The sequence below is a fragment of the Fusarium keratoplasticum genome, chromosome 2 (genome assembly GCF_025433545.1).
Source record: "Fusarium keratoplasticum isolate Fu6.1 chromosome 2, whole genome shotgun sequence".
NCBI classification, from domain to species: domain Eukaryota; kingdom Fungi; phylum Ascomycota; class Sordariomycetes; order Hypocreales; family Nectriaceae; genus Fusarium; species Fusarium keratoplasticum.
In genome coordinates, this window is record NC_070530.1 from 1,329,526 (window position 1) to 1,341,987 (window position 12,462).

Below are 12,462 nucleotides of genomic sequence, written 5' to 3' on the forward strand. Positions count from 1 at the left end.
ATAATCAGCAAAAGCCGTTTCGACTCGTGTTGTGTCTACCCTAAACAAAGCCTTTTTCTACTGCATTGGTTGTTGCCTTCAGCCCTTATGCGAGGAGTATGCAGGTACGAGATGAAGACTGAGCGTGGCTTGCTCATCATCATATTCACGACTGTTTATCTTTTGGACGTGTAATATTGTTCTTATCTGTAGACTTTTTTTTGGTTTTCTTTTCTTATGTTCTTTTCAATATTGTACGGTGAATTAATTATGCCGGCTTGTCTAAGGGATGAGTTGTTGTCGCTCGCGATCTGACCAATCACCAACTCGAGGCCTCTCTCCAGATTCTATTGACTTTAAGGAAGATGCCGAACCTAGGGATCTAGAAGGGATCCTGGTAAAATTAGAGCAAATTTTATTGAGGAATTATGATGATACTCGTGCAGATTTTGTAAAACCTCTGCCTAGTTTCTTCATGCATCTAGTCTAATAATAGAAGGCATCAATCACCCTCGTTGTGAAGTTGGAGTCTAGGCCATCGCGACATCTGCCAAGGTCTCAGGAACAAGCAATAGAAGCGACTAGTTCATGCCATCAGTCTCGAAACAAGCCTCAGTCTCCCATTGGTAGCGCATCGCGTGCTATTGAATCATCCTCAGCCTCTCTCTCTTCGACTCTGGCGATTCGGAAACACAACATTCTTGGACTTGTCAAACTAAACCTGCTGGGCATTCCAATGGCCTTCAACCCGGCCGTCAGGTCTCTATCCGACCCATAGTCCGGGTCATCTCATCCATGCCAACAACTGCCGCGTTCCAAGACAAGTCATGATTCATAGTCACTCGGCCAGGTCTTGATTGGCATCGTCATCCCTTGAGTTGCAGGATTTCACCGACAGTCGAGCGGGTCACATAACTTGTCACCACCAAGACACACATCACACATCACATCGACCCGAGGATGGCTTCATTTTTGTCATTTCTTCCTTTCCATACTTCTCTCGATAGAGCTCGAGAAGAGGCTGCTCAGGTTTCTTTTTCTATGTACAATTGTATTCAGCGCTGGCCCGCCGTGTACCCGACTCCTTCCAATGCAATGCATTACTTTCGGCCTCTCAACATGATCCCGTTAAGCCGTAACAAGTTAGAAAAAAAAAGGGTCAAATAAAACAACAAGAATTGAGAAAAAGGATAAAATGCCGCCGAATTTTTTTGTTGAAAGGACGTCTTTTGCGCTTCCGTCCCATCCCTCGTCATGTTCTCGCATTCCCGGCCGTCGGTCGTCAATGCGTCCATCTTTCCTATGCGTCCGTATGCCTGTAAAGGCCCCTTCTTTTTGTCTTCTTTTAATCAAGTACCGTAGTTGACTCGACTCGACTCGATCAATCACCCTTTTTTGGCAGAAGCCGGGATGCGTCGTTACATCATGACGATCAATCTTTGCCTTGTGCCCACCCCATGTTCGGCCGTGTAATTCTTCTTCCGCCACCTTATACCAGAAACGTCTACCCGCGGGCGCCTCCAAGGTTCCAGAAAAGCAGTAACGAAAAAATCTTCATAGAACCAAAATAGCTACCGCGGCAGATCTGTGTCCGGCACCGGTGGGCTGGGCGGCTAGGAAGCGGCCGAGAGGTGTGGTCGGAGGCGCCCGAAGAGACCATTGCCGGATGATCATTGGAGAGGGAAAAAACAATAGAGCAGATATTACCAAGAAAAAAAACCAAAAACACCGATGATGCAGGAGATGGGGTGGCTCTAGGTGGTATCGTTTCGACAGTGGCAAACACTTTGGTAGCCAAATCAGTCAATGGTTTGTATGCAAATGACTCGTGAAATGAGGCATATGGTGTGAATGGGTGAGTCGTGCCCACAAGGGTCCTGTAGCCCCGGGGCCCAGGCCTTTAGTCGGACTCGCTCACTCGGGAAGTCGGGTCGGCGTTCGGAATCGGAACCTCTAGTATCGGCCCCTACTTCCGGTTTGATCTGCTCTGGCTCCGTTCGGGGCCTCGGCCGAGCAGGTCAAACTCGTAGTTGCGCAGCTGTTGCTCGTACTTGGGGCTGCGAAGGAATTTTGGTACCGAGTCCTATTTGCGTGTCAGTCGGCGTGTCCGAGAACGGGCATCGTGGGGGCTTGGGGGCTGGCGTTAGCCAAACTTACACTGGCCATCAGCTTGAACACGGCATTTTGGGCGTCTTCGAACAGAGACGTCACCTCTTGGAGAGTGTCGATCATGGCCACGTCCTGCCCGACAGCCTTTGTCATCCGTGTCGCCAGGTTGTTGCGCAGTTGGTGATCGATGTTGAGCTCGCATGGTGATCCAGGAGCTAGGAAGGCATTGTAGATACCATATGCCGATGCCATAATCTCCTTGATGCTGTCCATGGCTGTGGTGTTGGGTGACTTCTGAGCTGCCCTTGTCGCAGCCTTGCAGCTGCGCACAAACTCGTCAACGTCCTGGTAGAACGACAGGTTCTCCTCGCAGTGCGTGTCGCGGAGCTGCTCGCGGAAGAGAAGTCGGAGCGCAGGGTCGTTCAGGATCTTGTCCAGTCGCTGCGTGTTGGAGTCCCTGGTGATTCCGTTTCGCTGCGACGCGTTACCGCCCTCACTCTCCGACGCCCGTCCTCGCGTGGCCGCACCGCTGACCAGGTCCTTGCCTCTTTGCGACAGCTGGTAGATGGCGTATTTGGTGGGCTGGAAGACATTGCATCCGGGGTTCTGGGACATGTAGGCGCGGTCCTGGGCCACGGGCTCCATCAGATCGTACTCGACGAAAAGGGTAGCAACCTCGACTGTCTCACGCTTGTCGACAATGGTGGAGCAGTCCATCAGCCAATCGGTCGTAGCCTTGCCCGTAAATGTGTCACGATACGACTTTCCATTGACCTTGCGCTCGGCTGCCATCTTGACACCAGTCAGACCGTCCCGGTAATCATGCAATGAGTCCGAGTCGGCGGCGTTGACGGTAGGCTTAACGTTGCGACCCTCAGCACCGGCGAAGCGGCGGAAGATGACCTCAACGGTGCCCTGATCGTGGAGAAGCTTGTCAGTCTGAGAATCTCGCTCCAGAAGGACCAGCTGGGTCGCGCCGAGGTTAGCAAGTTCCGACACCTGCTTCTGCTGGATGCCATTTCGGGCACAGAATCGGTCCAGGACGGTGATGCCCTTTGGTGTCAATTGCCAGACGGATCCCTTCATTGTGTACACCTGCTGGTACTTGCCGTCGGCCGATTCGATAAAACGGGCCTCGAGGAAACGTTGGCAGATAGAGCGGGCCATATCCTTGGCCATGGAAAAGGTCGTGGTAGTGGTGGTGGTGACAATGCGGGAAGGGTCCTTGGGGTCGGGCATGCGGTTTGACTGGGAGAACTTGAGAGATCCGAGGTTGTTGATAGCATCCTCGGACAGGAAGGTGTACTCGACCTTTGTCAATCGGACGCGGTGAGCCGAGAGCGGTAGCAGACTAACGACCAGGGTGGCAAAGAGATCCTTGAAGTCCTGTTTGTGAAACCATGTTAGCCAATGTCGTAGCTTGTAGCTGTCGGGAGAGGCAGCGTTTCAGAGAGATGCAATCATGGACACGGCACAGAACGTTACACACCCACACGAGGGGGAAACGGTTCGAGCAGAGACACCAAGACAGGAAGAGAGACAAGATCGTGGGGCGAGGGCACGTACCTTTGTGAACGGCCGGTCATCGTCCGTCATGCGCAGCAAGCGCGAGGATGTCTGATGCATCTTGTTCTCTGTAGCGGGAGACTTGACCGGAAGCGGGTGGTTTGGGTCGGTGGACGAGTAGGGCTGGGAGGGCGGATTGTTCGCCGGGGCGACCTGGGGAGCGAGTTTGCTGTCCAAATTGGAGCCGGCCAGGAGAGACTGGCTCGAGGTGCTTCTCAAACGGTGGTACTTGTCCGGGCTGGAGGGTTCCGACGAGGGAGAGGAGCTCGTGAGCAGGGAGAGCCGCGAGAGGGCACCGCTAGACTGTCGAGGCCGAATGGAGGGCTCCGAGATGGTAGCGATGGCGCTCTGGGTGCGGTCCAAGGCAGCGGCGGCCAAGGCGAAGATGCTGGTGGACGAGCGATTGTTCAGCCTCGAGACGGAGGAGAGGGTATGACGGTGGCCGTAGTTGGAGTTGGAGTTGGAGTTGGAGGATGTGACGTGGGATGGCGCGGGCGGAGCTACCACGGCGGCGGCGGCGGACGAGGGAGCGTCTGGAGGAGGAGCGACCGGAACTGGAGGAGGCGGCCGATGCGAGAGCGAGAGAGAGGAGCGTGGAGCAGCGTGGTCGAGGGTATCAGAGGCAGACTGGTGATCCGTGGGCCTTTGAGTATGCGACAGAGTGGCCATCTAACGGGAACGAGAAAGGTTAGAAGGAGGGGAGGTTTTCTGGTGACGGCAGCGGGAAGGTTCAAATAAGAAGGCAAATGGACTGGACGCGGCGAGAGCAAGTGGGACACGGGCAGAGAGATAGGATAGGCAGGATTAGAATAGGATAGGATAGGCAAGGTAGAGAGAGGGTAGACAAGACCAAGACCGGCCCTGGCTGGAGATGGGCGCACTTGAGGGGAGGGTGGGGTGCAAGGAGAGGGGTGGAGGACGACGTCTAGGCGGCGTCCGTCTAGAGACCCATGTTCTACCAAGAGAGAGGGCGCCATCGAGAGCCGGTGGGTTTGTGTCTTTCTCTGAGGGCTCCTCCGTACAAGGTACGCACGCACGCACGCACGCACCACGCACTGGACGCCGGGGCTAATCTGGGCGCTGAGAACAGCGGGCTAACCAAGGCCAGGGTCAGGGCAGGGTCAGGGTCAAAAGAGGGCAAAGAACCAGGGCCAGGGCTCCGACGACTCCGCTGAGGCGATGGATGGACAGAGAAAAAAAAGGGTCGGGTCGGTGCAGCGAGCTACAGAACAGAACAGAGTGGGCTATTACAGTTGAGGCCGAGAGCGAGACGAGAACGCCCACAGAACCATCCATGGACTCCAGTCCACCCCATCCATCTTGATCACCTACCTAGGTAGTGGGTACTTGGTGCGCCGTGTAACAGGGGTTCGCTCAGTGATACACCAGCCCTGGCCGCGGGCTTCCATGGATGCTTCAGCGCAGGTTGGCGGGCTCCCAGGGGGCGACCAAGACGAGGACAGACAGCCAGCTCTGTTGCCAGCCCGCTGCGTCAAACCAGCAAAACTCTCCAGCCCGGCCTCGGTCAAACTGGCTGCTCCCGACGGGAACGTAATCACGGACGGTGGTGAGCGAGCCACCTATCCATGGTGTCGGTGATGACTAACTAGAGGCAGTCCGGTGCATGGGAATGCCGGACACCGTACCGTACGGGCACACTCTAATCGGATCCGACTGCAACACGCACATAGGAGCAAGCCGACCGACATGGACGGATGCGTGAAAGGAGGGGAAACGACCACAGAGAAGAGGGGCTGCCGGTAATCAGAAATCACAACAGAGAAACCACCCGGCAATAATCCCGACATGAAAGGACCCTCCTTCTGCCGGCCGACGCAGCATACCTACCTCGCTTCTCGCACTGCTGCTCAGTTGCCGTATTCCTTTGTCTGCTCGGTCAATCATATGATAGCATCAACCACCAAGACTTTGAGAGTCTCTGGCGTGGAGCTGCTGCCCAGAGCGAGCCCAGGAGCCAAGAGGCTGGGATCCCAAGAAAGGACCACCGCTTCCAGCAACTCGCATTACTGGCCTCGACGCTGGGACCCCAATTCACCTCCGCTCTTGTTCACATTTGGAGCTACCTGCGCTAAGGCACTGTAAGTAACGCGTTAGGGCATGATACCTGCTGAGGGTTCACAGCCCGGGGACCACTCGACGCCCAGCCTGGAGGTCTGCAGAATGCCTGCATCACTCTTGCTGATCTGCAGCGGTCTGCGCAAGCGGGGGACAGTCACTCTGGCCCCTCCGCATCCTGACTGACCGAGGATGAGTAGACGGACTTTGTACAAGTAGCCCGCTAGCTGGCACATGGCTTACGCGAGGACAGTCTGAACGGTATGGAAGCGCATGCTTCATATCTTCGGTCCCCTCTGGCCAGTAAATCTGCCCAATCCCCCATTTTCGACGGCGTCAGAATCATTCTTTGGAATACCTTTTCCAGCCAGTAGCACTCTCCTCCGGTGGCTTGCCCACCACGAGCGTACCCTGTGCAACCACGACGATGGCGGGTGTCGCCTAGGCGGGCGCCTCATCGCAAATCCCATTGAGTCCAGCGGGCAAAGGCATCCAAAGCTGGCGCCGAAGTGGCCCAGCCGAAAGCCTGATCCTCCAGCGCTCTCCCATGATTCTTTCAATGGATGGTTGCTGCAATCTTTTTGGTGGGTCGGCTAGGCACTACGATGGGCGACACCTAGGATGGAATGCTCGCTTGCCTCGAGGTAGGTAAGTAGGAGGTAACTCAGGTAGACTGGTAGACATGGATGGATGTGGGAGGCAAAGCCTGTACGACCCTCTGATGAGAAACAAAGGGCCGGCCGGGCTAGTGCATAGCACGAATGGGGTCGTGAGCCCGCTGGACACACGAATGAAGTGTGAGAGGGAGAGAGTGCAACAAAGCAGCCAGGCGAGGTTGACCATGAACTGATCGTGGCTCTGTAGGTAGGTCCTAGAGTCACTGGAGGTTGTCAGCAAAGAACTCGACCCAGCAGGGGAAACGCGGTGACACCTCCCAATAACCCGTTCTCTTGGTGAATGTTAATTCAAGACAGGCCAGGTCTTGCTGGGCGCGTGCAGTGCGTGCCTTACTCCCACAGCCAATCTTCTCCAGGAGCAGCACCTTTTCCTTTTTGCTTCGGGCAGCCACCTTGCAAGTGCCCCCTTGGGCGCGCGTGGCTCCAGGGATTCCTCCCACCGTCCTAAGCTGCATTCGGCCGACTGTCTTCCCTGTAGCCATGCTCAATGCCTCCATCCACCGCGTCACGTTGTGGCCATGCGCTGAGAACGCCCATGTCCCTGCAACCATGCAACCACGCTGTGGGCATGGCCCACCCTAACTCTGCCCCACACGCCGCCTCTTTGCCTAGGTAGGTTTGCTTTGCAAATTGCACCCGAGCATGCAGCCGTCGGAGCAATGCCAGAGTCTTCCCGTCTCGTTGGTGTTGGTGTGCACCGACGCTGGGGTAAATCAGCACTTTCTCACCTCCCTTCCATACTGGTGGTGTCTGTGGTTTTCGCCTGTGGCAGTTCGCGAGGGGACAGGGACGGGAGCCCGGTTTTAGGCCAGCTTGGCAATGGATGCTGATGCCTGTCAGTCTCGCCGGCAGCAACAAGAAGGGTTAATACTGAAACACCGCTTTGAAACGGTTGCTGGAGAACCCCGAGACGACCAAAAGCAAAGCCGCTCTTGATATACGGGCATGGCCCTGCCTGGGTACCCTCACATGCCTGATGCCATGCTTGCTTCATCTTCTTCGGACCCTGTCATGCTCATCAGCGCTAACCCAGTTTCCTGACTCCGAGATAGTTTTTGGTGGCATCGTGCTTCTTGAGCGCAGCATGAGAAGCACATGGTACAGTGGCGTTTGAGAGAGGCCAGACGACGGGAAATGGGTGTTGACGAACGCCAAACGCATGCTTGGTGCCAAGCTGACTGTCACTGGGTGTTGCTGGTGAAGCTTAGATCCTCAATGTGCGCCGCCGACACCGTCGTTCTTGTGCAGAGCAGGCCCAATTGGACAGTGAAGTCTCTCAGGGCTGTTTGCCGATGCGCCATTGACTCAACGGGGGTAGGTGCTGTAGTGTTCCAGCTCGCTGTTCCCGCTCCAGGCTATCTCCAGGACACCGATCATTAGTTCAACGGATATCGCAGCCGAAATCTATGCCTAGGCAACCTGTCAGCATCTTGGCTCAATCATCACGTCACACTCGCTTGACCGATTGAGGGTTGAACAAGGGCGTATCATGCCCTCCCTGACGCGAAATTGGGATTTGCACGGTCGGCGCCTCTGTGCTTCGTCCTAGCTTCTAGAAGCACAAATGGAATCTGTCCCGTGTCAGGGGCCGGGGCCTGTGACAGACCTTGGCCGGCCGAGCAATTCAACTCGACTCAAAATCCCGTCGACGAGCCACGCGCGGTCATAACTCACGCTGGAGAACACAACACGGGGTTGTGATTTCGGAGCAGCCGACCTGGTCTGGCACGGGTAACGTGATTTTGAAACGACCATGAATTTAGCGGTGAGGTGAAGCCATCGAGACTGGAGAGGTCCAGTAAGACTTCGACAGGTTGATGTTCAGAGTCTCTTTAAGATTGCCAGGTGTGGGTTGGGAGGAGCAAGCAACCGCCTACCTTCCTACCTGAACACACGAAGGTACCAAGAAGGAAGGCACAGGTCGGTCACATCATTTTCCAAACCACAACAATTCAGTCGACTCTCAGCTTACACAACCCATCACTCGTTTCATCCCCATTGTGATACTTGTTTTCAGCAATCGCAACCGGATTCTAAAGAAAGCGGCTAGATGCTTTATCGCCAAGATCTACTGGTGCTGATTGCTCGAGGAAGGAATAGCCGCTGAAAGGACACACACCCAACATAACCGACCGACGCCAGCAATTAGTGTCACGGTAATCGTTAACCGCTCCTCCACCCTGTCGTAGGCGCGCTTCGCTAGGGCATCGCTAGTGTCTCCTTTCCAAATTCACGGCTGGGTCCTCGTACGGTGCCAATGCCAGAGCGAGCAGATGCCGCGGGGGCAAGACAAGGACATCGGAGGATCTGCCGCCATTTTCCTTGGCCTCCCGTCGCTAAGCCCCTGTTCCTTGGAGCCCCCAGACAGCTTGCTGTGTTGAGCGGGCCGTGTCGCAAGTCCAGGTGCGAGACGAGAATGCTTATGCTGCTCCATCAACTAGGGACGCGATATTCCGTCATGCCCAGGACAGAGCCTGTCGGTTGCCCTAGTCCCAAGTCATCGGCATCCCGAAGGTGATGGGCCGACGGTTGCAACGACGACGAAGCGGCACCCTTGGGAGATCGGGCGGCAAAACCCCCAGCCATCATCAGCCCATCCGGCGTCTGCTGGCATGATTTCGGTTGAGCGGGCAATGGTCGTTGCACAACACGTATTTCGCCGAAACCTTCCAGCGGCTTTGCTGGGAAACTGGCAGCAAATTGGTTCGCGCATCAAGCGCATGGACATGGACAATTTCGGCGTGGTGGCCCATCACGGCTGGTCCGGTGGTTAGAACTCACTCGCCAGATGGCACACATAGCTCGATGCTATTGGCTCAGTAAGGGTTTTCAACGTCGTTTGCAAGAGTCCACAGCCTCTGCTCGAGCCTGGGAATAATCGGGTTTTGGTATCAGAGAGCTGTTGCCTTCAACCATTCAATCCCTACACCGCACCGCACCGCAACTGGAGCACGGCGAGCTGACTACTCTACAGGGAACAACGCCCCAGGTCACCTGAGGTTCGCACGAGAGACAATTCCTGATACTCGGACGCTCAACCTGACATCTCATTTACGATGGGCACCATGGGAGGCATCCGCCCAATGAGGCACAGCAGAGGTCGCTGAGGAGTCTCGAGCAAAGCCCAGGTTATGACTGGTCACTTTTTTCCGTCTTGTCGGCATTCCCACGTGGCCCATGGCAGAGCTCGTCACACAAGGAATCCGCTGTGCGGAACGTTGACTGGAGAGCCCAACCCGAACGCCCAGTCCGATGAAACAGAAGGCTGTCCTCCTCCAGCCCCATAGGGGAAGAGATTTCATCCGAACCCTCCTGCAAGTTCGGAATGTTCTCGCACAGCCAGGCAAGATGGGCCTTGAGGCTCAAGACGAAAGTCAAGACTAGACGATCCGATCCGGCAATGTCTAGCTACGTGCAAACCCAATCTTGCATCGGCACAAAACATCAACGTGTGATTTGTTCAGAATCCACCGACGAAAGAGTGATGGGTATGCGATCGTCTATGGGTTCGGCAACGATCTACATGGCTCCTTGGCAGACAAGTCTGAAGTACCAGCACGGGAGCGGTTTCACACCCAACCAAATAGCTATCTGACCCTCCGTGACAGGGCTAAAGCTGATAGCAGAGACTTCGAACCTCGCCTTTCTCAATCACCGTTGATACTGGGCAGAGATCCACATCCGAGCCCTCAGTCAACTCAATGCCCTTTGGGTGTCGGGAAACAAAAGGCGAGGGTGTGGGGCTAGCAACAAAATCGAACAAGGCTCCTGCCTGCTCGTCGCACTGGTGGAGCCCGCCACGTGGGTTTGAGGAAGCCACGCGTTTGCAACACGAGTAGTGGGGTCGCTTAGACGCCGACATAAGGCGCCTTCCCACAGCTGCATTGTTCCAGGCCAGCCACAGACCCAAACCCTCCCAATAGCCCCGGGACTTGTTACGGCAAGTCGTCGAGACTGTGGATAATCTCGTCCGGAGGCGGACGTCATCGCCGATGAAGAAGCTCTTTTCTTCTTTTTTCTTTCTTTTTCTCCTCGGCCAAGACAAGCAGATGAGGGTCCAAGGCGGTGACCAATGTGTCAGACCGGGACCCTTATGATCCACTGGAGCTTGGAGCTGTTGCTTGGGTCAAGTTGTTGCTTACTAGCGCTGCTTGGAGCCGTCTGACGGGAACGGTTGGTTGTCCGTACAGATGCCCATGTGGCCATGTGGCATGGCATGGCATGGCATGGCATCGGGTCGGATCGCTTCATCAACATGCACAAACAGGACCGGTCGACCCGTCCATTCGGCTCACCAGCGGGCGATTTGCATATTGTTGGTCGGAGCGTGACGGCTGACTGCGCATCCAGCGCCATCGCCAGCTTAGGGCGGCTCAACGGTACGACGGACAGCTTGTTTCTAACGATAAGGATGTGTATCACCACAACAGACTTGTGTCTCTTGCTTCACCCTAGCGCATGAAGACGACCTTTCCTCTGCAGGCATCAACCCTTCCGATCAACAGCCACTAGAACGTATCCGATACCAGTGTTTTGAAACCAGAGACTGACGGCATGCGTCTGAGTTCTGGATGCACCATCATCTCGGGGCGCAATTGAATCAAATGTGCAGGGTTCTTCTGCCGGCCTCGTTCAATCCCTTGCCGGCCACGCGAAGTACAAAGTACTTTGCCATGTGCCAGCAACCTGGGAAACCCACGAGAGAACGATCATGGAACACAACACAGATCCCTCTAACCATTCCAGGATGATAATATCCACAATCACTGCGGACCACTCGGAGCCACCCAGCAGACAGGAAGTGGACAAAATGCTTTGGGCAGCAATCAAGGCTCCCAAAGTCTCGCGATTTTACAGACGGTGAACAAGCTCCTTGCTGACAATCCAAGCTGATGCTACGAGAGCTGCCAGACCCATAACCACGTGCAGCATCGACTAGAGGGTTCGGCTTGCGGCCGCTTCCTTCTAGCCCTACGACGTTTCGATGACAGTTTCGATGGGGATGCTCTGAGGCCGACAAACGAGGGCAACGGTCTCGGGATCATACAAAACAACCGGACCGGCTTGCTACCTCGCTTGTGTTGACTGACCACAGAGACGGCGCGTCGTCAAATGAGACTGCCTTTGAACGGCACGCCATCCCCGTACGTGGCGTGCTTCTCACGTGGGACGGCACTCAAGGCATGGCACATTGTCCCCTGCCGAAGCCCTTCTTGAAGGAAGGCGACCACCCCCTTTTCGCAACCCCTCTTTTCAAGATCGACATGGGTTCCTCACGGCGCACTCCGTCGTCGTCGTGAGTGGTCCGTAACTTGTACCGAGTTGGGCTTGACTCCATCTCGCGTGCCCTACCTGTCCTCAGAGCAAGCCACGATGTGATGCGACGCGGAGAGAGATGCCTGTGTTAACCTTTTGGGTTTGGTTGGCAGAGCCTTGCCGACCCTTGCCTGGCAGTGCCAGTGCCAGTGCCAGTGTCAGTGCCGGTTAAAGATGGCTTGAGGAGGCTGGCGACCCAAGCCTTGGCTAGTGCCGTTTGACTCGATCACCACGTGGACGTGGACAGATGCGCTGCTCTGACGGACGGAGAATTGACAGTGACCCAGCAGGAATCCCCATGGTTATCTTGCATTCGAGTGCAAATTGCATTGTGTATGGAGCACCGTGATGAATGTCTTACACTGGCTCGTGTTACACGGGCCCATGAGTGTCAAGATCCCAGTCTTGGTTTGGGCATTGATTGATTGCTTGCTTGCCCACGGCATCTCTGGACAAGATGTCTGTCCTGACTATTATTTGACCATCATGTCTCACATCGTTGGGGTTCAACAGCTGAAGCTCGCCTTCGCCGATAGCTTGCCAAGCTGTTGGTTCTACTGACTGTCCAAGTTGGCTCCAGCCTCTTTCACGATAACAGCAATAGTTTGCGCCCTGTCGGTCGAAGCCCCCCACTGGGAGTGACTGGCCCCTATTCTGCCGTGGGCTGAAAACCGTGCTCACCTTTGATACAAGCGTTTCTCTCCACAAAGTCCACCACGGGAGTCCATGGTGCCATTCC

The 12,462-nt window shown here is 55.4% G+C and overlaps 1 protein-coding gene across 1 annotated transcript; it reads right to left on the bottom strand.

The window, feature by feature from the left end:
- Nucleotides 1-1,945: 1,945 nt before the first annotated feature.
- NCS57_00235000 (uncharacterized protein) lies at nt 1,946-4,323 on the bottom strand (the record flags this gene model as incomplete). The annotated part of the gene is made up of 3 exons (XM_053052382.1): nt 1,946-2,062; nt 2,137-3,474; nt 3,655-4,323. 3 exons carry the CDS (start codon nt 4,321-4,323, stop codon nt 1,946-1,948), a joined length of 2,124 nt encoding a protein of 707 aa, XP_052917628.1.
- Nucleotides 4,324-12,462: the final 8,139 nt, after the last annotated feature.